Raw genomic sequence first — 22,086 nt, forward strand, 5'->3', positions numbered from 1 at the left:
GGGGGGGGGGTTAGATGTACGGAGGAGGACATCACTTTTCCATCCATCTCAAAGGGGGACGTTCACACATACATGCACATGAAGGAGTCTATCAGCGTAGGAGCAAACCGGAGAGAGATGTGTATATGTGTGTGTGTGTTTGAAGCAGAGTAGAGAGACGGTTGGGGAGGGACGGGAATTCATGATTCAAATCAAAGTGGTCTGATGTAGTTTTGATTCATTTGATTCATGCAACATGCCGCCCTTCGTTCTACCGTAGTAGGTAAGTTTACACTCTTCACTTTACATACGGGGGTAACCGGTTGAACATGGGTGAAGTATACGCTGTACGCTGTACGTCGTACATCCCTTTCGCTCTCCCCTTCTATTCATGATACAAGGCTCATGACGCAGAGGCGGCCGCCCAGTCGGCCTTAGGAGGTGAAAGGCCAAGAAAAGGGAGTGTTAAGCAAAGCAAGACGAAGCAATATGTCACGCCGTCGCCGCGCGGGTGACAGGTGAGCTTGGTTTGTCTTGGTTTGTCTTGGGGTGAGCTCGGCGAGCAAGAGAGAGAGAAGGGGAGGGGAGGTGACGACGGGAGGTGACGGGGGGTGGTGTTTGGGGTTTGGGGTTTTGGTGTTTCAGGATGGGGGCGAGACGAGACGGGAGGGGAGAGGAGGGGAGGGGAGGGTGGGTACGTAAGGTAAGGTAGGGTATGTATGGAAGGGGTGATGTGATGTCAGATATCGTTTGTGGTGTTGTTCTTAGATTGTGTGAGTTGGTATAAATTCACGTGGTGATGTGGTGATGGGTGAGTGAGCTGGAGATGTGAGATCATTAGATGATTGCGGCGGGGGCGGCGCTCGCTGTGGAAGAGAGAGAGAATACTACAGGTACGGAGTAGTTATGCCAGTAATTGTTGTTGGTTGGTTGATTGTACAGTTTTATTTTTACATGTGGTGGTATTCGATTTCTTTTTTCAAGAATGGAAATGGAAATGGAATGGTTGGACAGGAACCCACGTTGTGGTTGTCGGAAAATCCGCCCCCATCCATCCATCCAACCCATCCCATCATCGCCATTAACGTTCGTCGTCGCCGCAGCCTTGCCTAAACGCCGTTTCTAAAGTGCTTCCGACATCGTTCCATTCGATCGCGATCGCCGTCATGGGCTTGTGTTGTTGTTGTGTTGTGTTGTATGTAGGCGCGCGTCTGCAGCAAGTCCATCCTTCGCTGCAAATCCTCATCCACCCGTCTTGTACTATCATTGGTTTCCCCCGTCGTGGAAAAAAGCGCATTTACATAGGCAGGAGGATTTCACTCCAGCTGCTGTGCAAGAAGGTGACGCCGATCTATTGCACCAGTATTGTTAGCTCCGATTCGCCTTTCTTATTCAATGCAACCAAAAATAACATCCAGGTCCTTCCAATGCAGCGCATGGAAGATGTCTAGGCAAGCAACTGCTGTGTTGTCATGACATCCCGCCATGCGCTTGGAGGGGACCCCGCGAGAGGGTATGGGTATCAGCTTACGGCAAAGAGTCCAATTGCAGTCACGATGGGCCTGTTCTCGGAGCTTGTGAAGGTCTGGACGACGCTGCGGCCGAAGCTGGGCTCCTGGAGGGTGCGGCCGCCGTGGGACTTGAGGGTTTTGGGAGGCATTGTGGCGGGTGGTTGTGAGGGTGGCTGGAGGTAAGGTTAGGATTCGGGATGTGTATTGGTGGGATTGGAGAGGTCTCACTATTAAGGAACACTGTCTGTAAAGTGTTGGTGATGTCGGGGCGTGAGTATTGACGTCGTGACGTTGATGGTACTGAAGCTCAAGAAACTTTTGGATGATGCATGGCGCGGGATGCTGGTTCCGAGGATTGGCCGAGGTGCACGTGAGGTCTCAATTCACCTCTGATGCTTTAAATATGCCTAACGAAAGCCATCTAGATAGAGTAAATTGGAAAAAGACACTGAGACTTTATCATTGAATAGTTTTCGATTGTCATATAAGAAACTTTCATGGCACACATTCTTGGACTGGTTTCTTTGAAATGCCTTTTTTCTCTAGGTATTTATGGACTGTCAGTCATTACAACGGCCAATTTGATGACCAAAAAAATACAACTTCTAAAAAATTCCTATTTTGCGCTCATCCTTATCCACTCCTCATTCTTTGGATCTTGAAACCATGCTACAGATCTCTTGATTCCTTCTTCCGTATTGTACAGAGGGCGGTACCCAAGTCTCTTCTTCGCCTTCTCAGGCGATAGCCTAGATCCCGCCTGCATGACCTGTAGACGATGCTTGTTGAGCTTCATATCACTCGTAGTGATGCCGAAGAATCGCTTGAAAGACTCTATAAACCCGACCACAGCAATCACGAGCCAAAAGGGGATAATGATAATGCTCGGGGGCTGCTTTGAAGAGTGTGCCTTATCTCCAGCTGCTCTCCAGACGTTGCGGGAAAACTGCCAGAGCGGCATTGGAGAGTCGTCGGTGATGAAGAAGGATTCCCCGTCGACTTTCGTGTCAGGAGTCGTATGCTTGCCGTCGAGGAGGGCTTTGGCGGCGAGCAAATGCGCTTGCGCCGCGTTGTCTGTGAAGAGCCATTCATGGAATGCCGTGTCAGGGCCGATCTGAAATTTTGTTGCGGATGTGTTGGTCAGCTTCAACATCGTATGAATGGTCTTCAAATCGCGCTCGCCGTACAAGCCAGCAATTCGTAGAGTAGATGTGAGAAGTTGGCCAACATAGTCTCCATTCTCTGCAAGGGATTTGCGTCCAGTGTTGGCAGCCAGAACCAGACGGTCGCTGGCTCCTTTGGTGCGGCCGTAGTTTCCTGCGCCCACTTTCGTGTCCAGATCATGTATCGTACAGGTCTCTTCTAGTAAAGGTCGGTCCTTAACTCCAGATCGGTAGGCAATGGTGTCTGAAGAAGATGTGTAGATAAATGCCTGAACTGTCGGATGTGCAGTGGCTTGCTCGACGAGCTGCTTCGTAGTCACATAGTTGATTTTGTATTGCACTTCGTATGGTGCGTCAGGACCAGGAGATACCGTGTGAATGATGATGGTCGGTTTCGTCTGATCCAGAAGCCTCTTGACGTCGGAGGGATCCGTGATATCACAGACGTGATATTCGACCCCTTCGCAACGATGCTGGTATGACTTTTCGCTGTGATATGTCGCGACAACTTTCGCACATGCTGGATCTTTGACAAGTTTCTCGACGAGAAACGAGCCTACGATACCGGCGCCCCCCGTCACGAGCACTGTACCGAGATACTGCTGTTCCGTTGCAGCTGACATGGCTTCTACGATGTGGTAGTGGCAATGGCCTGGATCATGAGATTGAAGAAGTTCGTCGTATAGATAAGGCCGAAAGTACGCAAGCCCCCGGGAATCAACGACCCGTCTCTGCAGGTTTCTCAAATTTTCATCGGCTCGCGTGTCGTCACTGTCAAGACCCTTTCGTACCTTATCTGAACATGTGCATGCAAGCGTCGTGGAGGGATTGGCCACCAGAATGTAAACTACTTGGTGGAGACACGGGACGGGCACTTTTGTTGATGTGGGGGCGTCGCCAAGGATGGCTGGACTACATTGACGACGTTTCGTCTGAACTTCAAGTTTAATCACTAGGAGATCTTCCAAAGCATTGAGCACGTTGACGTGAGGTTGAGGGGTGAGGCCTGGGGTAAACACGTTCATCACTATGTGGCGCCCACACTAAGCCTACCCAATGGCGCGCTACGGGGACCATCTCCCTGTTATACGAGCATAGCTCCATCACATCACAGAAATACAAGTACAGCATATTAACGGCAGCTTCCGTTAATGGCATCGGCTGTCATTGCTAATTTGAAGCAGAGTATTGAACTAAATCGCTGCCATTACAGAAGAGCGTCATTTGGGCTCTCTGTCCATACAGAATATGAGAAACTTTTCGGCATTTTGTCATCGGCTAGCCACTATACTTCTTGATTTCTTGGTAGTTTTTCTTTTGTTTTCGACGCTCCTCATCATTCGATGCTCAAATGGTGGCACTCTGAACTGCATTGAAGCTCTGTTCACCAAGAGGCATGCTCAGCTCAATCGACATCAAGGAACGGATGGCAATCCTCAATTGATACAACCTGAAAGTTCATGGGCATGTGAAGCACAGTCTGTGCCGTTCATCGCCTGCATGACCTCGTATAATGTGGATACTGCGATGAGCCCAAGCCTCCGGGTACTATGTACCCTGAATGGCGAGCAAAGACTAAACACCAATTAGGAATGCAGCGGCGTCTGGAATCAGAACCACGTTTATGAATTGTAAAGTCGAGTATGGTCTGTATGGGCCCACTGTCACACGTACGTTGAGAAGCTTGAGTATTTGAACTAGGGCTAGGCAAGATATAGTCCTGCTGGATCCTCCACCAAGTACACACCTTCATTGCCAACTGCCAAACAGCTTTCACTCTCTTCGTGGCTGTATTGACATCATGTTTCTTGATGCTTTTGGTCTTTTGGAGCTTCCGGGAACGGGATGCTCCTTAGTAGCCCTATCATTCCTCTCTTTGTTCACATTTCTTATCTTTTGGAGAATATGGACATTTACCATCTACCCACGACTGTATCCTGACGAACCGCGAACGTACCCATACTGGATACCATGTAAGCCTATCAAACCACCATCACGGCAAAAGCTAACCAGCATCCCAAAGTCATTGGACATAGCCTCTCCTTCTTCAGCAATGCAGAGCGTACAATGGAACAGGCTCGGTCAGTATACATGCATGCGTTCCCAAAAGATTGTAAAGCTGATAGTCCGTAGATTATATTTCAACAACAACCGAGCACCGTTCAAGCTGATCATCATGGGCGAAGTGGTCTATGTGATCACTTCCGCACAAGATACCAACTCTGTCTACAAGAAGGATGACTACTTCTCCATGAATCCCTGGGTAGTGGAATTGATGGGCAATTTTGGCGCCTCGCCTGCCTCCGTCAAAGCCATGTGGAGCAACATCTCCGATGCAGAGAAAGGACAAAGCCCACTCGACCTTGTGCTGAAAGGTTGGAAAGACAAGCCTCTCAAGGAGGTCTGCGTGAAATTGTTCCAGACTTTTCTCAACCCTGGACAGCAATCAGATGAGATCTTGAAGGTCCTCCTTGGAACGATTCATGATCGCATGCACTGGGATGCTATTCCAGAGAAGCTGATCCATGCCGGGCAAGGCGGCAATGAGCAAATCATATCACTCGCAAAATGGTCCCAAGAGGTTCTGCTCGAGGGCGCCACGCGATCGTTCTTCGGAGGCAAACTTCTAGACATCCAGCCTGATCTCTTTGATTCCTTCTTTGAATTCGACGAGAACAGCTGGAAAATCTCATACCAAATTCCAGGGCCCTTCGCTCAGGATGTCCAGAGATCTAAGAAAATTGCGGAAAATGCATTTCAGAAGTACTTCGAAGTGCCCATAGAACAGCGCCCCGATACTTCTGACTTGATGAAAAACGTGGAATCGGCAATGCGTGCCAACGGCATTCCCCCCAAGGACATGGGAGTCCTGGTGTTGATGTTCTACTGGGTGTAAGTTGGAACAGACTCATAGGATGCTCAAGAATATGCTAACTATTCCTAGTATCAATGCAAACGCATGGAAAGCATCATTCTGGATGCTGTCCGAGATAGTCAACAACGAATCTTTGCGTTGCAGGATAGTAGACGAGATTTCACCCTATGTCTCGGCATCAACGAAGCCTTCGTCTTCTGCAAACGATCTTGCAACTGCGTTGGGCCAGCATTGCCCGACACTAATGGCTGTGTATCACGAAGCGCTGCGCTTGACTGCAGCTTCTACATCTGTCCGTGTTGTAACGAACGATGCAGTCATTAGCGGCTTGAAACTACGAAAGGGCACGAGAATGGTCATCCCCTATCGACAAATGTTGTTAGACGACCGAGCCTTTGGACATGATGCACACAAATTCAACCATGAACGATTCCTACAAAATCCTAACCTAGCCAAGAGCCCGAGTTTTAAGCCCTATGGTGGCGGCTCTACTTTGTGTCCGGGGAGGATGGTGGCACAGAAAGAAATTTTAACTTTTGTAGCTCTTGCTGTTGGCAAGTTTCAGGTGAGGCTACCACAGCAAGATAGCTTCAGGAGCCAAGGTGTCCCTGATATGAATGTTCGAACGCCGTGTATTGGTATCATGGGTCCCGTGGAAGGGGGAGATGTTGATGTTGTAATTACGAGACCGCAGTGGCAATAATTTGCCTGTGTAGATAGTGTAGTTATTTGATATCTAATTTTCTGCCTAAGTTATCTAAATCTGGAATCTCAACAGAATTGTCAAAGATTATACAATAATTCCCTGGAATCCCCAAGCTTGACCTCTCGATAAAGTCTAGTTATCATTTGCGTGCCGACCCTGAAAGCACGCTGTTGTGTATCACGCGACGATAGATGTGAAAGCATGCAGGAACAAGTGGATATTCAAGGAGATCCCTTCTTCGTTCAGGAACCACTAATGGGGGATCTTTTCTTTCGCATCCCGAAAACCTGTTTCGCTATTTCCATATGTCAAGACTGCCATTTAGAGCGAACGTATAACCACACGTGCTGAAACAGCTTCATGCCTGCAGTTAGAGAAATGCGAGTGCGGGATAAAAACGCCTATCCTTTTTGTTTTTCGTACAGCCTATCAGCCATTGAACAATCTCCCATGTATATGATCGTGTTCTTGGGTTTACCGCGCCATGCAACTATTTGCACCCAATCAATTATTCAATTCAACCACATGGAACACTATCACGATGTTGGCGCTATACCTAGTCTTGCCGAAGCGAGGGATATCACCTCGTATTCTGGCACGCAGGTTGATAGGCAAGGTACAATTAAGTCCCCGAATTTCTGTAACTAAACCTCAGTTGATTCCCGTAGCGTGACATCTATCTGCACCACACCACGCGAACCGCTATTTGCGACCATCCGGGAGCGAGCATGGCGAAAATGCCCGAGCCGTCCTGGGCCATTATAGCTTTAAGCCTGACCTTCATATATGGCTGTGTGACTTGTTGCAGCGGATGAAGAACAAGGCCAACGCTCTTCATTGCATTCATACCAAAAGTTGTGCAACACTGTAAATGATACCATCATGGACCCTTCACAGCTCAGTCAGTTGGATTTGAACAACTTGGATCCATCGGTTCTGGCAGCACTGGCAAACTATCCTGCCTTGCCTCCTCCCAATGGTCAAGTATCAAACTTCGACGCGCCTGCGCCTGACGCCACGACACTATGGGTGCTTGGTGTAGGCTCAACGGTCGTTGCATTCTGCTTCGTGGTCATGCGACTGTGGGCGAAGCGCGTCATACAAAAGCTAAGACTATCATGGGATGATTGTAAGAATCGCGATACTTCACTGAACCTACGAAACAAAGCTAACATGATGTCAGTTGCTTGCATACTTGCCATTATCGCGGCTATCGCTCACGAATGCGTCACCCTAAAAAACCTTGACTATGGACTGGGCAAGCACATGTGGAACATTCGGGCACTCTCGTTCTCAACATCAGGGCTTCTCACCATGACTGCTGCCAATCTCATCGTCTCGATCAACATGTTCCTGGTCCGGGTCTCCGTTCTTGCTCTCTATCACCGTTTGTTCGAAGTGTATCACACCTCCCGGAAACTCATCTACGTGGGCTATGTTCTCTCCGTGCTCATCGTTGTTCCCGAAGTGGGCGTAAGCATTGCTCGAATGGCCAAATGCAATACTTTCATTGCCTCCATGATGGACCCCTATTGTGGCGCTGAGTCGACGAGCGCACCAGTCATTGCCTTCGCGGTTGCCGGTGTGCTTACCGACCTGTTCATTTACTCCATTGCAATCACTCGTGTACGCAATCTGCAGGTGAACAGGACCAAGAAATACTACCTGTGCTTTGTCTTTGCCATGGGCTTCCTGTAAGTTCTATCTGATCACCCCCCATACGCCCACACAACATGTCAAGCTAACTTCAATGCCCACAGTGCTTGCGTGGCCGGCGTTGCGAACTTCATTTTCAGCGCCATTCATTTCGCCCTCACAGATCAACTCTGGTTCGCACTCTGGGTTGTCATTTTCAAGTGAGCATCCCCCACTCTTCTCCACCCTGCACAGAACACATCACTAATGACCAGCAGGATCCTCGAAGCAAACATCGCTCTAGCATGTGCCTGCGCAACCTTCCTTCCCGCATTCTTCAAGGCCCAGAAACCCATCATAAGCTCGATTGGCTCGGCCCTCCGCATCCGCAGCAGCCACGGCTCATCCGCTGCCAGCAAGACGAGCAAGGGTAGCGTGAGCTCCGAGTCGAGGGGGACTCGCGATTCGAGTGAGAATAACTTGATATATCCGCCCAAGGCGCTTCAGTTAGATGATCTTATGAGGACGGAGAAAGATATGTATCGGTATGATTCGCGAATCGATGTGTAGGAGTCAAGCATGCGGGTCCATGTTTCGGTAGAAATTTGTCACTGCAAATTGTACCTACCAGTTCTAATAATGAGTGATTATGACAAAAGTCTTTTTGTGATTTCATGTGGTGATGGATGTGAATCTGGCTACTGGACTTTGTGGTCGCTCATCTTTCCTTTGTATTGTCAGGCGTGATGTGGTCGTACATATGACCTACGATCAGAGAGCTCAGGGAACATGGCCACCGGGGTAATTAGATGGTCGTCTCTTGGCCGCGTCTGATTAGCCATCTACGTGAAAGGAGCCGATCAAACAGATTTTGAATAAACTCTGAGCAATTGAGCAACAGTCAATAGTAACACTGTGTAAAAATGTAAGGGGCTAGCACCTAGGTCTCTCAAGTACTCCTGTATCCTAGCTTTTCGATCACGTTAGACCTCAGTCAGAGTGGCTCGTCTATTGTCGAGATCTCAAGAGATCGCCATCACAATTTGATCTTGTATGAATGATAATGTTGGGTTTAAATATGTTTCACGACTATCATGATCGCTGAATTAGATACACAAGCTCCCACCCCTGTTTGTCCCGCCAATCGATCCCAAAAATTGTGTACATTCCAAAACCTTAGGGAAAAAAATAAGAGAAAAGGAATATGGGAAGAGAGAAACTTGAAGAATATTTTGCCAAAAAAAAGCTTAACTAGGGTATCGACGAGTTCATATCGCTAGCAAGAAAGTAGATGAAATGCTCAAAGCAAGAACCCAGAGAAGAAAAAACAGACGGCGAATCCTTGATTTTAGGGAAGAAGTCTTGCCGCCTTTCTCAGCCGAAAAAAAGGACACTGTATATCTTCCTTTCTAGAATTGTACGATTTCGTTCATGGGGATATTGATATCCCACTCTTCGTCAGCACCTGCCCTTCTACCCTTGACACACCTGCTCTTGATCATCGTCCTCTCACTCATCGTCTGGGTGTGCTGCATGAAGATGTGATTCATGAGCGTCTCGACATTTCCATAAATGCCAGTGACATTGCCCTCCACCGAACAAATCACGCATCCATAATTGCAATCCTCCTCCGGCTCGCCCTTTCGCCTCGCAAGCGGATTCCGCGCATTCTCCAGCGTCTTCTTCTTGACGTGTGACTTCGCGAGGAAGATCCATTTGTACCTAATACCCGCGGCGGAAGTGTGCACCGAGGGGTCGACGATGGTTTCTTTCTTGTTCTTGCGGGACGCGTGGATCGCGGTGTGCGTCGAGCCGGTGAAGTGGCAGTGGCGACACTGCCAGACCTGGTGCGTGTTGTACATTCCGTCCGGACGGACTTGGATTTGTAGCCCCCGCTTGAGCTCCTCGCGGACGGCCCAGGCGCCCTTGCAGAAGCCCCAGTAGTTGTTGTCTTTGCATGGCCGGCCCGACATCATTATTTCTTGGGCTGCAGTGGGGCCTTGGATAGTGTTCGTGCGGATAGTGTTCGGATTGGCTCGAATAATGGATATTTGATCCGACGAGTTCGAGTTTAGGGAGGCGGGTTTCGGGGGAGGAAGTGGTGGTACGGTAGATGTGGCCATCATAGTGCTGGATGCGGCTGCAGCAAGAGCTGAAATTCCTCCGCTTGGAGCGATAACTGTAGATGTCGAGGACGCGGAAGAGATAGGTGAGCCATCGGGAACGATATGAAAGCGCGTATTCCCAGCCCTGTTGGTGTTCTGGTCATCGCGTGTTGGAGGTGTGCGGGTGGGTGGTGGTATGGTGAAAGGTGCATTGGATGAAGTCGGTAGGTCCCGGGGCGCTGGATGATATGGTTGTGGTTGAGGTGTGTTATAAGATTGGTGAGGCTGAGAGAAGTGTTGAGTGGGTGCGGATCCTGTTGGATGGAAGTCATTGGCATATGGCGGCGTAGGTGACTCCCTTGACGATGCTGAGTCGTGGCTATATAGAGATGGTGGCACTGTATCTGAGTATACAGAACTGGAGGCTGACCATCTTGATTCGGTCGACGTTTGGCGCTGTGGCGGTGGATTCGGCTTGCTAAAATACTGGTCATAAGCTCGCTGGGGATTGAATATATCATGATTGAATGCTGGGTATTCTTTGTTCTCGTGCGCCTCCTCTGGTGTGGGTGGAAGATTCCTCAACATCTGCATTGCATCTCTGTTCATGCCCATCATGTCGCGTTGGTAGCTATCTCCAGCATTCAAAACCGCCAGTGTATCTCGCTTCGCTCCATGCCCGCCATGAAGCATGGCCAAAGTGTCTCGTCTTTCATCGTCCATGTGTAATCCCTGGTAGGAGCTGATTATCTCGTCGATGTCCTTCATGATAGATACTCGATCTGGACCTTGAAGAAGTTGCTGTAGGGCTGGGCTGAATGGAAAACCTCCAGAAGCAGTGACAGGTGGAGGGGATTGACTAGAAGTAGAAGACTGGCTGCCACTGCGTTTCATACTGAGATACTTGGCTAAACCGGTCTTTGCACTTTTAGACTCCACAGCCGCAGGGTTGCTGACAGCAGAAGGGGCATAGGAATCTGGCACAGGAGGATTATTTCCAGGCCGAATTGTTTGCACCGTCTCGACAGAGATTCTGGAATCTCGCCGATCCTGAGGCGACGTTGACAATGTCCGCTTAAGGGGGCGTGTTATCAGAATCCTTTGTTTCATCTCATCCAACGTCACGATAGATTCGTTACGATTCATGATGGACGCCTCGTGGAGGAGTCTAAGATTCAGCACCGCATTTTCATTCTTGACAGCAAGTTGCAAGCTCTTGATAATTTCTGCTTGCATAACTACGGCAATATGCAATAATCGATCGCGCGCTATGGCTGTATTGTCACGTTTGTTAGCTGGAAGGATTCTTGTTTGACGGACTTCGGAACCGGTTGATGAACTCACTGTCACCGATCCGCACAATTTCTCCGAAATCTTGAACGTCAGCAGCATATCGCTTAGCAACTTGAACTTCTCCCGTCTCAAGAGAGTCTTGAAGCTGTTTCTCCTCGAAATCTTGTTGAGTCTGCGTTCGACTGCTTCGTCTCCGGTGCCTTCTTTTGATATGAGCTACCAGCTCTGATCCACCGTGGAACGCCGAAACAACGGCAGCAACGGCGCCGACGACCTATTTAACAGGTGGGGTAGGTTAGCTCATGCTCATGTTCATGAAGTTGAGAGTCGGATCTCTGAAATCGCATTGCGGGGTACGTCTTACTGCAAGTGGCTATCTACAACGTGAACAAACGAGCTGAGGAAAATCGGCATTCTGAAAGGGTCACACGTACCTCGAGACCAGACATTGTTAAGATTTGAAGTGGCTGCCAATCCTACCACTGTCCTTTCGACCGATCTCAAACCTGCCGTTGAGCTTCCAAGCTCTCTGATGCAGTAAATGGGTGTAATGTGGCGGCAACTGGACGGACAAACATGAACAGCGAGTGGGAGAAAAAGAGAAATAACAAGAGTAACGACAAGAGAAAGGAAATGATCTGAAAACAGGCTGAAAGTCGAAGAGGCAGTGGTACTAAGCTTCAAGCCTCACTATTGCTCATTTCTGGTCTACTCTTCGTTCGCCCGCGAAAGCTGCACACCGGGTACGATTGAGGTTAGCCTTGGGGATGCCACAGACAGCAGGCTACAGCGAGACCAATCCATCACGACCGCGGAGTACAGCAGGCGAAAATCACTCCAATGACAGAAGGCGTGGGTGGACAGTGGCTTGGGACTTATCCCCCTTGGAGAAGGGCTGTGTGCATATCAGAGCAAGCCGGGTTCCCGAACGCGAGGTCAGCAGCAGTTTGTCTCTAGTCAAGTTACTCGTACTGTGCAGCTGTCGTGCAAGGCAATTAATGATGCAGGACGGCTGCGGAAACCGATGCGCCATTTGACGTACGTTGTCTTATTGATAAGTGTGATAAGAGGGTGGATTTGCTGCGGCACCTTTCACGGATGGATTGCAGGCTGCATCGTATGGCCCATGGATTGGGGCTGTGACTGCGTGATTTGGCGTGCGAATCTCTAGCGAACGCATCAATCATGAGGATTCATCGAATGGCGTCCAAGGGATTCTCACGGAACTCAGTATCAAGACAACTTTAAATTATTCAATGAGGAGGCCGGCGGCGGCAGTGTATATGGCATGTGATGAGGTTTGCTGAACAATGGAGGATAGAGGTGCTGGGCCGCGGGCCACGCTTTAGGCACCCTATCGCGTGAGTTGGTGACACAAATGTCAAATCACTACCGCAAAGACAACTGCGAAGGTAACGATCTAGAAAAGAATAAATGCCATAGCCCTCTTGTCGCTGCCTTCGAAGCTTTCGCCGAGTCAGGTACAACACGCGTTGGTCAAGCCTATCGTTATCGTCCCGTGCCAAATAAGCTTGTTCATACATGCCAAATGTTCGATTTGCGTCCTCCTATAACAAGGCGGTAAGGCTGCAGGCGTGGGGTAGAAATTCGATGCTATTCGATGGAAGTAAGAAGTATATAGAAAAAAAAACAAAAGTAGGAGTGGTATCTAATCATGGTTGAATCCTGTTCCTGTTGTACTCCGACCACGGTAACCCGGCAAAGCCGTATAATGCCCCAATCCAAAGCCAATGATAATCGCGAAATCGAAACATCCTACGTCCCAAGAGGACCGTGGGTGTAATGCCGCAACGCCAAAACGCTTTGCAAAAGCTAACAAAAGAGAATAGTTCTAGCCTATTTATGATGTGAGACAATCTGTCCCATGTTTCCCCTACTCGGGGTAGAAAACTATCAAGATGCATGATCTTGATGATTGAACTTTCCAGATTGAGGTGTGGTCTGGGGTGTTATATCCTCGACATCCACCAATTGCACCCTCTGGCTTTTTCGATTTGTGAGTTCCACCAATGTCGGTGTAAGCGCGTTTCTCTCCACCAAACGCTCTGAGCCCTCTGCCCCTTTTGTAATCAACACAGGTTTTAGCAGGTCCGCTTTCCTGGGGCTTGCACGAGACACCGAGACAGACCTTGCAACCCCAACGGTTGTGGTCGCAATGTGTTCCTTTTTCTCTCTGGGGGAACCTTGAAGTTTGGCTGGACTCAAGATAGTGTGTAGGCGGTCTGCAGATCGCGGCATGTTCGTCCTGCCGTCGGCAGTGAGTGGAGTCTGGGGTTTCAGGCCTAACGACATAGGTGAAGAGACCAGGGGTGCAGACGAGGGTTGACTGCTCTGCTCCATGCTTGCGTTGGCCGGATGAGATGACAGCGCTTCACGCATTTCCTTGCGAGAGGGCCTCCTGGCCAGTGGCTTCGAGACGATTTCCCATACCGGCTCATTCGGACTGATCGGAGGCTGTGAACTACCATCGCTATTACTGGGGCTCAACATTGACATTGGCGAGAGGAATTGTGAGGTCGCCTTGAGATCTATTCCTGGGGCTTTCACCTCCTGAAACTTTTCCGCTTTCTCAGAAGCCTGAGGCTTTCTTGAAACGGAAGCATCCTGGGTAGCGTCCTTTCCATCGACTTCAGGCGCGTTTGAGATGGAAAAGCTACGACGATTTGGAGAAACGGCGGGTGCTGTCTTAGATCTTTGCAGTCGGCCGGTTCGACTAGATGAGAGTGCGTGTGGTGATGGTGCTCTGCTACTGGCGCTAGGTTGAGGGAACAATGAAAGAGTGACTGATGGTGATTTCGGAGCCTGTGATGGAGAAGTTGCCCGTCGCTGTGGTTTTAATTCCGAACTGTGGGAAGCATGATTGTTCTTTAACATCAAAGTCAGCGGGGAATGCATTTCATTTTTCTGATCATTCAACGAACCTTAACAGTCAGCTCATTGAGAGGCTTCAGTTTCTCACCGTTGCCCTGTCGTCGCATGAGAAGCGATGAAGACTGAGCTGTACTTCCATCCGGACTCGATTGGAGGAGATTGCCGAACATGACACTGTAGCGTTCCATCTTGATAGTGGGAATTGCAACATCTAGAAGTGGCTTATCGGTGAGCGAAGTGGGTGAGGCGTACAAAGGACCCGGGGGATTCTGAGTGCCCCCAGAGATGACCAACTGTGGGACTGGTGGGGGATCTCTCATTGGGGGTTGAGGGCTTGAACTGGAGCGAGATAGAGCAGTCCTAGTTTTGGGAGTCTGGTTTGTTGCCAAATTTCCGTGGGTAAGCGCGCGTGGTCGAGTTTCGGTGGTGGGTTGCATTTGGCCTTTAGCAACCTTTCGCGATTCTCTGATTTCCGGCTTGAATGCAGGCGGCGATGAGGATCCAGCATCATCTCGAAACTCCTCGGGAGGTGTCGTTGTGCTAGAATGCGTGGATTCATCATCGTGGTGGCTGTCTGCACGAGCTGGAGTGACTGAACGAGCGAGTTGGTAAAAGTTTTGCTTTTGTTCTTGAGGTGGCGGTTGAACTTTCTTGAATATGGATTTCCAGCGGCTGAGTTTAGGTTTTGGATAGTCTTGTTTTACCTCGACTGATCCAGCAACAGGTGAATTGGAGGTTATTTGAGTGACAGTTCCGGCGTTGCTGGTTACAAAATCGGTCGAGTATGGAGAATTCCAATGCGAAGCCATTGTGGGACTACCAAGCGCAATTCCAATCACACCCTCCCTCGACTCATTGATCTCAGCGGCGTAGAGAAGAGTGGTAGAAGACTTGGTTGGTGAAGGGAAAGATGCAATCAAGTTTTGACTAGAGTCAAGGGCGACGGGAGTAGTTTTCTTGTGGAATTGCCTTCCGCGGTCCGTTGGTCCACCTGATGTCTTGGGTCGTTGCAACATATCGGCCGTTTCGACACGAGTGTCTGCGTTTGTATCAGGCGTGAATGCCTTTAATCTATCGGAGTCTACCTGAGGATGCGAGGGTAGTGGCACTGGAGGGCTCTGGTCCTGTTGGTGGGTTTCCTTCTGCCCACCTCTCAGTATCCGCAACGACCGTGATCGTCCAAGCATCCTGGCCATGGCGGTTTCACAACTGCTAGTGGAGTATCAAGATATACACAAAAGGGACTGGTGAAGGAGTGGCAGGAATAGAAAAAGAGATGGATTTAAGGAATGGACAGCTCTCCTGAGAGCCAGATGGTCGCGCGAGCGCAAGACAAGAGTAAGAAAAAGAGGGAAGTGAGGAAGTGGAAGACGGGAGGAATCTGGGTGAAGAAGTTACGGGCAAGCGTCATGCGCCAACGCAGCCGTCTAACTACTGGGAAACAAGATGTTCCCGCGAACAGGAGCGCGAAGAGGAAGCGTAACCATGGTCATTTTACGGGACCAGGCCTCGACTGGCGACCAAAGACTGTCAGGGACAGATTGCACGAGATTACTGTATACGTAGGGTGGGGAGAAAAGAGATGTGCTGCAGTAAAAGAAATGGCGACAAGGCACTATTGCGCGCTGATTGGACGAATGGTAGGTTTGCGACAACGGGTACCCATGAGATTTGACGGAATCCCCGTCTCGGACGGTGATTTCGAGAGCAATTACAATTGCAGCCAGCGAAAGAGCTAAACTGCTACAAGCTGGAGCGTGGCGGCTCTTCCTGCAAAAGACGCGCAACGATGCCGCTGAAGGGCCGAGCTCGAGCGCCGTTTCAGAAGCTTGTCATCCCGCAATTTCGCTTTTGATGCCCAGCACTCCTTGCAAAATTGGATCGACAGGTAACACTGGCTGCTTCCATGAAATTTGAATTGAGCCTCTTCAGCCTTTTCAGCGGCAAGACTTCAAGACGAACGATGGGATCGCGGGGGCTGATTAGTCGAAGGCCCCTATGGCCCCATATTACAATGCGGAACGAGAAACCATAGCCGATGTTGACAGCGGCTACCAGGACGATCAGTGCCATCCCGTCCCCGTGGCCTTCTGATGTGCTGATGCGGAGATGAGGAAACGTACTGTGTCACTGTCGCGACACGGGTATTTTCCCGAAATTCCCTAGATAGGCTCGACCTTCCCTCAACATGCTTGTACTGCAAATGCTCGCCTTCCAGGTGTTGTAAGAACTGGTATATACATAATCCCATCGAATGCTCGAACATGTTCGTGCGGTGCATCCGGATAATCCGTACATGTCAATTGCCTCATTCACAACATTATGCCTTCGAGCAGCTTTTTGCTTCCGAATGCATTCGATAGCCCTCGCATGCCCTGATGATTGAGAGCGTACTCCGGTTTCCGAGCTCCGTCAACATATGCGCTTAACCAAGCTTGATCAGAATGTGAATGCGGGTGACGATAGCGATTTCCCAGGTCTCCATCCTTCATACCTAGCAGCCTCCTTCGCATCAGTGTGTGGCACATGCTGTGCCAATGCGCGCTCAAAGTGGCGCATACCGATCTCTGGTACACTTTCTGGATGTTGGGTGTAGTCTGAGATGGCCATTTCTACTGCAACAGCACACAGGCCCTTGAGATCAGCACCGCTGCTTCCCTCTGTACTCGAAGCCAGAAGAGTAAGATCGACATCACTCGCTAGAGGTCTTTTCCTTGTGTGGATCTCAATGATCTGTCTCCGCGCCTCTTCGTTTGGAAGTCCGATATGGATGTGCGCATCGAAGCGGCCTGTGCGAATCAGAGCCGAATCAAGGATATCAGGTCTGTTGGTTGCGCCAATGATGAAGACATCCTTCAACGCTTCGATTCCATCCATCTCATTGAGCAAAGTCGCAACTACATTCAACCCACTGTCTTGTGACTTTTCGCGTGACTTGCCTATGGAATCAATTTCATCAAAGAAAATGATACAGGGCTTCGCCGCACGCGCACGTCGGAACACGTCTCGAATCGAACGCTCCGATTCTCCAACGTACATCTTGATCAGCTCCGACCCTTTCACGGCGAGGAAGTTTTGATTAGATTCAGTGGCAACCGCCTGAGCGATCAATGTCTTTGCGCAACCCGGGGGTCCATACAGTAGGACTCCTTTACGGGACTGGGGTCCGCCGAATTTGACGTCGAGATCAGGATACTGCAGTACGTCAGTAAGGGTTTACCCAATGATTGTCGAATATTTTTTTACCTTGTATGGGCGTATCGTGATAGCTTCAAGGAGTTCACGAACATGATCCAATCCCGCAATGTCCGTCCATCTCACTTTCGGCACTTCAAGAATGCTGTCTTTCAGTACGGTTGGTTGCACTTGGTCAATAACATCATCGAAATCCTCCTGGCTAACAAAATCCCCTTCCTTCAGTTTTTCGGCAATAACTGATTCATTGCCATCCTCCAGGGTCTGATAAATGGCTTGCACCCGTCGGTTCCTTGCAAGGCCGCATAGTTTATGAATGTCTCGACCAACGAACCCATGGGTTCGCTCAGCTAAACGGGTAAAATCCACGTTGCTGGTAGAACGGCTAAGTCCAAGTGTTTGTCTCAGGATGTCCTCCCTCTGCTTGGCATTTGGTGGAAAGATCTCGAGCTCGGTCTTGAATGCAGAGCTCGTTCGAAGGCTTGCATCGACATCGTAGACGCTGCGAGCTGTAGCTGCAACAACAACCCTACTACCCTCTAAATTACCCATCTCAGCTCTGAGCTGGGATACGAGAGTTTCTGCTTTTCCAAGAAGCCTATCTAGGTCGTCCATGAGGATCACACTCGGTTGAGTCTGGCGAGCTTGCTCGAAAGTCTCGGTAACATCTCTGGTAATATTTTTGGAGCTGTACATTGATGGATTAATTGTGAAGACTTGTTGCCAGTCGCACTGAGCAATCCGGTTGAGTAGCATGGATTTTCCCGTTCCCTCCGGACCATGAATCAGAAACGCTGTAGGCCCAAGGAGATGTGAGTCTGCGAGAGCGAGAGCGTCATTCATCAGGAAAGCTACACTGGTATCAATAGTTCTGATGTGTTCAGATAGTCCGCCGATGCCTTCCTTACTGATCCGGAATGATCTAGTTAGGGGAGCTGCGGGTTTCTGATTGCTGAGAGGTGAATTACTCGTGATTACTTGTGATTTGATGGGATCAAAGTACAGAGGGTTCTCGGTGCCTGGAGCAGGTTGAATCTTGTCTACAGTGACGCGGAGTTTGGTGTTCTTCTGGCGGGACTTGATTCCCTTTTGCTGAACATCGAATGTACATCCTGGAAGAATAATATCCAGATCCACTAATGATCCCCGTCAGTGCTCGTCCTATAGTTGAGATCTTCGTGGTTTTACCTAGACTACAACGAATCCAATGCAAAAGCTCCTCCGTTGATTCATAGCTGCCGACGGCGGTCGCATTTTCAGGATAACTGACTTCAATGAACTCTATAGGTTTCAGTGGCTCAGTGGCTCTTTCTATTACAGTCGGTTCGTGCAGAGAAAGACCATATTTTTCTCTTAATAGATCAGACACTTTTGCGATAGGCTTATTCCCTGCGTTTGTCTGGCTTCCAAGCCAGGCGGCAGCAAACCCTCGAGCGCCGGACGCTACGCTCGACAGTCTTATTATTTCTCCATTTGAGAAGCCGAAACTCTTGAACTCTTTGGGTGCTATTTGAACACGGAAAGACCCCTCAAGCAAATTCCCAGGTGGACTTCTCTCGGTGGGTCGTAAGGTGAAGGTTGACGACATGATCTGAAAAGCCTTCAAGGCCAAAAAATATCTTGGTTATTATTAAATCCCAAAATGCTTCGAGATTTTTTCTGGTGTTGCTATTTCGAGAAAAATATGTGAGCGGGCAGTAGCGATTGGCGACAATGGTGACTAAGCAATTTCAAGCTCCTGAAAGTTTTCGGCCCATTTCAATTGGTCTACATGTTCGAACTCCTACAATGTGACCTGCAAGACCCAATTGATGCCACCGCCTCGCCTTATACCATCTCTGCGGCCATGTCATCCCCCGTGGAGTGCTGTCCAAAGTCGCTGGGCGCCAGATAGCAGCATAGCTGCGCCTAGCCGACATGGTCACAGTGATGCTGTAAAAAGCCCTCCACCGCGGGAGGGCCAACCTGCTAAGAAGCAAGGCAAGCAAGCCAACATAAATCAATAACAATGCAATGACTGACTCTATAATAGACTCAAAAGAAAAGTCATTGCCCGCGGAATCCCCCAAAGAACACATTGAGAGACCGTCGAGGTCAGACACCTTGGACGCAGGTTGGTGGACGTCTACTGTGGGGAAAATATGGTCGCCAAAACCACAACCAAGGGAGCTGGAGGTTGAGAGCGGTTTGGGGAAGGTAGAGACACCGAACGCCCCCGAACGATCCTTGGAGCAATGCGAAACGAAACCGACCAAAACCGACCAGACCTATAATAAGCCTCCTAATGTACCTCTCCCAACGGAAATCAATGCTGTGACGAAGCGCTCGGAAGCAGCAATAGATCCGCGTAGGGAGGTGGAAGACAGCCCGTATACGGTGAAGGCCAACGTCGAACCATTACTGTCAAGGCAGAATAAGGATGTGGAAGCACAACTACAGTCGCTACGTGCCGAAGTCAAGAGGTTGAAAGGCTTAGTCGATGCCCAGCAACCTTCGGTTGCAAAGCCGAATGTGCCAGACAATACAAAGATCACTCCAACTCGAATCATCGCGACGCGACACACTTCCCGTAGTTTTCAAACACCCAATCAAATTATGAGAAGGGGCCGACGACGTACGAATCGCATCGCTATGAATCTGGACAAGATTAAGGAAGATGTTGCAAATGTTCAATGCCTCGAGGCACAACTCCCCGAAACCTCATGTTGGAGATCACAGAAATCGTTCAGTAAACTGAGTTTCCACAATATGAATAAAGTTGCGCGGCTCGCTCACACAGGAGATCATAAGGATGCTCTCTCGAGCTCGGTCGCAAATGTGGCAAATGTCGTAGGGCGTGATCTTTCAAGGGCGGCATTGGCCAGATCACCGAACAATGTGGTAGGCCGCGCTCCTTCTGACCTCGACGCAAATGCTCGCCATTCTACGCAAACCGTAGTCAGATCTCAAGCAAGACAGGAGGAGTTGCGAGCGCACGCACAAGGTGATCACAGGATGTCTATCAATGGTTCGGACAGTTCAAAACTCACGACATCATCGATCACCGATGCTATTGCCGAGGAGTCAATGTCTCGAACTATACAAACCCGCCTCGCCGCAGCATTTGAGCAAACACCGACCGATGGACAGCGGTTGATTCGAGGTCTTCACACTACGGCTCGAGTTGGCAGTGCGGACCGACCCACAAGGGGTTCCGAGCCAGGTGGCAAGCCTGAGAGAGGCCCACGCAGGCCTTCTGAGAGCGGAAGTAAGGGCGATACTACCACGCGGTCTTGGGCGCAAGAAATGAGCGAGCAATCACTTTTAGAGGAGCTATTTCCAGAGGCATCGACATATATACAGCCACACTACCCAGCGAGACATCCGTATCCCAAGCTAGATTTACCAAAGGACTCGCCTCTAGTTCGCCGCCACGATGCTGGCCCAAAGAAATCGTACCGCGAACTGATGCTCGAGGCATTTCACAAAAAGGGTGAAAGGATCACAGCTCTCCAGTTGGTCAACTGCAGTACTGAACTTACCGAGGCCGACTTCCGCCAATTGATGCCAAAAGGAAAGCACATAGAGGCTTGGGTACGCGACGGTGAATTCGAGAAGGTCATCCCTGGACGCGACCCTTTAAGCCTGGAGCGCCTTCCATTCTACTACCTCCTTTTCAAATCACCCGAGGCGGCGCTCTCCTACCAGAACAACGCGGCGAGATTGCACAAATTGAGTGGGCTCCACCAACCCAGCAACGTGTTCTCCGCAATTCCGCTTCCGCGTGGGTTTCTGGAGGATGGCGAAGACATCGCTGCTGCCACCTCGTCGTATCTCCTGAAAACACCAAGCCAGAAGCTCAATCTCAACATGGTCATGCAGCCGTACAATCCAGCATTGCGTGCAGTGCTCGACAACGGCGGCTACAAACCCATCGTGCCGAGCGTAGACTCCAACGGCCGAAAGCTCTTCAAAGTTCTCCTCCACATCGAAGGCTGGGAACCGAGCCCACGCGACCTGTACTACATATTCATGCGTCACGCCTATGACCGCGGTCTCACCTGGCCATTCCACAACGGGGAGGACGCCATCCACAGACTACGCGACCTCGTCGACGTCAAGTCTAAGCTCCTCCCCATCTCATCCATGAACCCTCGTGCCGCGACGGCTGCTGTAGACGCGACGCCCGCCCCCGACCACGACCCCTCCTTCGACTTTCTCAACCCTACCGACGCAGCAGAGACCAGAGCCAACGTCAGCCAAATGGTCATGAATCGCGTGTACAACCGATGGATCGTCGACTTCCGCGACGAAGACGCCGCCCGGCGGTTCGCGAGGATGTGGAACAGAAGAGTGCTCCCCTTGCCCAAGACAACCACCTGGAGGGACACCGAGGAGACGAGAATGGTGAACGCAGAGTTCCTCTGGTGAGACGAGACGAGATGTAGTCTACCTTCAATGTAACATAGCACGATGTAAATCATTCAGAAAAAATCAATTACACGAATCGAACATAAGCACTATATCAACCGTTCCATTCCCTCCCATTCCAGTCACCCACCTCACCACCCACCGTGCACTACACACAAAAACCCAACCTCGCAAAATACCCCCCCAAACAGACAAACCCACACATACACACACACCTACACTCCTTTCCTTGAGAAAAATATAAACCAATCTCATCCTGCGAAAATGCGCCATGTAAGCTCATAGCACAGCCCGAGACCCTGAGTCTTGGATCTTGGGGGGG

General features: G+C 49.9%; 10 protein-coding genes across 10 annotated transcripts; 5 read left to right on the forward strand and 5 right to left on the reverse strand.

Moving 5' to 3' along the window:
* Positions 1-1,259: 1,259 nt before the first annotated feature.
* Positions 1,260-1,656, reverse strand: BU24DRAFT_419277 (uncharacterized protein). The gene is made up of 2 exons (XM_033527177.1): positions 1,511-1,656; positions 1,260-1,330 (listed from the first exon to the last, which is right to left on the reverse strand). The coding sequence occupies exons 1-2, from the start codon at positions 1,637-1,639 to the stop codon at positions 1,277-1,279; spliced, it is 183 nt and encodes a 60-aa protein (XP_033387996.1). The 5' UTR covers positions 1,640-1,656; the 3' UTR covers positions 1,260-1,276.
* A 498-nt stretch (positions 1,657-2,154) lies between these two features.
* BU24DRAFT_335303 (NAD(P)-binding protein) lies at positions 2,155-3,249 on the reverse strand (the record flags this gene model as incomplete). The annotated part of the gene is made up of 1 exon (XM_033523066.1): positions 2,155-3,249. A coding segment is annotated over one exon (1,095 nt), but the record flags the coding sequence as incomplete, so codon positions are not given.
* A 565-nt stretch (positions 3,250-3,814) lies between these two features.
* Positions 3,815-4,389, forward strand: BU24DRAFT_419278 (uncharacterized protein). Its single transcript, XM_033527178.1, has one exon. The coding sequence runs from the start codon at positions 3,902-3,904 to the stop codon at positions 4,241-4,243; it is 342 nt and encodes a 113-aa protein (XP_033387998.1). The 5' UTR covers positions 3,815-3,901; the 3' UTR covers positions 4,244-4,389.
* A 27-nt stretch (positions 4,390-4,416) lies between these two features.
* On the forward strand, positions 4,417-6,231 carry BU24DRAFT_489571 (cytochrome P450; the record flags this gene model as incomplete). Its single annotated transcript, XM_033533649.1, has 4 exons — positions 4,417-4,626; positions 4,677-4,734; positions 4,787-5,545; positions 5,598-6,231. The coding sequence occupies exons 1-4, from the start codon at positions 4,455-4,457 to the stop codon at positions 6,229-6,231; spliced, it is 1,623 nt and encodes a 540-aa protein (XP_033387999.1). The 5' UTR covers positions 4,417-4,454.
* A 642-nt stretch (positions 6,232-6,873) lies between these two features.
* BU24DRAFT_489572 (uncharacterized protein) lies at positions 6,874-8,515 on the forward strand. Its single transcript, XM_033533650.1, has 4 exons — positions 6,874-7,363; positions 7,418-7,928; positions 7,995-8,090; positions 8,148-8,515. Exons 1-4 carry the CDS (start codon positions 7,117-7,119, stop codon positions 8,437-8,439), a joined length of 1,146 nt encoding a protein of 381 aa, XP_033388000.1. The 5' UTR covers positions 6,874-7,116; the 3' UTR covers positions 8,440-8,515.
* Positions 8,516-8,939: 424 nt separating this feature from the next.
* Positions 8,940-11,657, reverse strand: BU24DRAFT_124713 (uncharacterized protein). The gene is made up of 2 exons (XM_033520935.1): positions 11,319-11,657; positions 8,940-11,248 (listed from the first exon to the last, which is right to left on the reverse strand). Exon 2 carries the CDS (start codon positions 11,208-11,210, stop codon positions 9,279-9,281), a length of 1,932 nt encoding a protein of 643 aa, XP_033388001.1. The 5' UTR covers positions 11,211-11,248; positions 11,319-11,657; the 3' UTR covers positions 8,940-9,278.
* A 1,524-nt stretch (positions 11,658-13,181) lies between these two features.
* On the reverse strand, positions 13,182-15,355 carry BU24DRAFT_459309 (uncharacterized protein; the record flags this gene model as incomplete). The annotated part of the gene is made up of 2 exons (XM_033531716.1): positions 13,182-14,153; positions 14,210-15,355. 2 exons carry the CDS (start codon positions 15,353-15,355, stop codon positions 13,182-13,184), a joined length of 2,118 nt encoding a protein of 705 aa, XP_033388002.1.
* BU24DRAFT_124735 (uncharacterized protein) lies at positions 15,335-15,939 on the forward strand. The gene has a single exon (XM_033520936.1). It carries the CDS (start codon positions 15,449-15,451, stop codon positions 15,896-15,898), a length of 450 nt encoding a protein of 149 aa, XP_033388003.1. The 5' UTR covers positions 15,335-15,448; the 3' UTR covers positions 15,899-15,939.
* A 476-nt stretch (positions 15,940-16,415) lies between these two features.
* BU24DRAFT_124680 (cell division cycle protein 48) lies at positions 16,416-19,014 on the reverse strand. Its single transcript, XM_033520934.1, has 3 exons — positions 18,543-19,014; positions 17,406-18,490; positions 16,416-17,354 (listed from the first exon to the last, which is right to left on the reverse strand). Exons 1-3 carry the CDS (start codon positions 18,940-18,942, stop codon positions 16,599-16,601), a joined length of 2,241 nt encoding a protein of 746 aa, XP_033388004.1. The 5' UTR covers positions 18,943-19,014; the 3' UTR covers positions 16,416-16,598.
* Positions 19,015-19,134: 120 nt separating this feature from the next.
* Positions 19,135-21,815, forward strand: BU24DRAFT_365291 (uncharacterized protein). Its single transcript, XM_033524270.1, has 2 exons — positions 19,135-19,334; positions 19,387-21,815. The coding sequence occupies exons 1-2, from the start codon at positions 19,166-19,168 to the stop codon at positions 21,762-21,764; spliced, it is 2,547 nt and encodes an 848-aa protein (XP_033388005.1). The 5' UTR covers positions 19,135-19,165; the 3' UTR covers positions 21,765-21,815.
* The last annotated feature ends 271 nt before the right edge of the window (positions 21,816-22,086 follow it).

The sequence above is a fragment of the Aaosphaeria arxii genome (genome assembly GCF_010015735.1).
Source record: "Aaosphaeria arxii CBS 175.79 unplaced genomic scaffold BU24scaffold_2, whole genome shotgun sequence".
Classification (NCBI taxonomy): Eukaryota; Fungi; Ascomycota; class Dothideomycetes; order Pleosporales; genus Aaosphaeria; species Aaosphaeria arxii.

What these genes read in the sequence shown, in the direction of transcription:
- BU24DRAFT_419277 (XM_033527177.1), bottom strand. Translation starts at nt 1,639, where the DNA reads ATGCCTCCCAAAACCCTCAAGTCCCACGGCGGCCGCACCCTCCAGGAG. An exon ending in CTGCAATTGGACTCTTTGCC is followed by an intron (nt 1,331 to 1,510) that starts GTAAGCTGATAC and finishes CTGGTGCAATAG; the next exon opens with ATCGGCGTCACCTTCTTGCA.
- BU24DRAFT_419278 (XM_033527178.1), top strand. Translation starts at nt 3,902, where the DNA reads ATGAGAAACTTTTCGGCATTTTGTCATCGGCTAGCCACTATACTTCTT.
- BU24DRAFT_489572 (XM_033533650.1), top strand. Translation starts at nt 7,117, where the DNA reads ATGGACCCTTCACAGCTCAGTCAGTTGGATTTGAACAACTTGGATCCA. An exon ending in GTCTTTGCCATGGGCTTCCT is followed by an intron (nt 7,929 to 7,994) that starts GTAAGTTCTATC and finishes CAATGCCCACAG; the next exon opens with TGCTTGCGTGGCCGGCGTTG. An exon ending in CTCTGGGTTGTCATTTTCAA is followed by an intron (nt 8,091 to 8,147) that starts GTGAGCATCCCC and finishes AATGACCAGCAG; the next exon opens with GATCCTCGAAGCAAACATCG.
- BU24DRAFT_124713 (XM_033520935.1), bottom strand. Translation starts at nt 11,210, where the DNA reads ATGCAAGCAGAAATTATCAAGAGCTTGCAACTTGCTGTCAAGAATGAA.
- BU24DRAFT_124735 (XM_033520936.1), top strand. Translation starts at nt 15,449, where the DNA reads ATGGACAGCTCTCCTGAGAGCCAGATGGTCGCGCGAGCGCAAGACAAG.
- BU24DRAFT_124680 (XM_033520934.1), bottom strand. Translation starts at nt 18,942, where the DNA reads ATGTCGTCAACCTTCACCTTACGACCCACCGAGAGAAGTCCACCTGGG. An exon ending in TTGGATTCGTTGTAGTCTAG is followed by an intron (nt 18,491 to 18,542) that starts GTAAAACCACGA and finishes GGGGATCATTAG; the next exon opens with TGGATCTGGATATTATTCTT. An exon ending in TCACGATACGCCCATACAAG is followed by an intron (nt 17,355 to 17,405) that starts GTAAAAAAATAT and finishes GACGTACTGCAG; the next exon opens with TATCCTGATCTCGACGTCAA.
- BU24DRAFT_365291 (XM_033524270.1), top strand. Translation starts at nt 19,166, where the DNA reads ATGCCACCGCCTCGCCTTATACCATCTCTGCGGCCATGTCATCCCCCG. An exon ending in CCAACCTGCTAAGAAGCAAG is followed by an intron (nt 19,335 to 19,386) that starts GCAAGCAAGCCA and finishes ACTCTATAATAG; the next exon opens with ACTCAAAAGAAAAGTCATTG.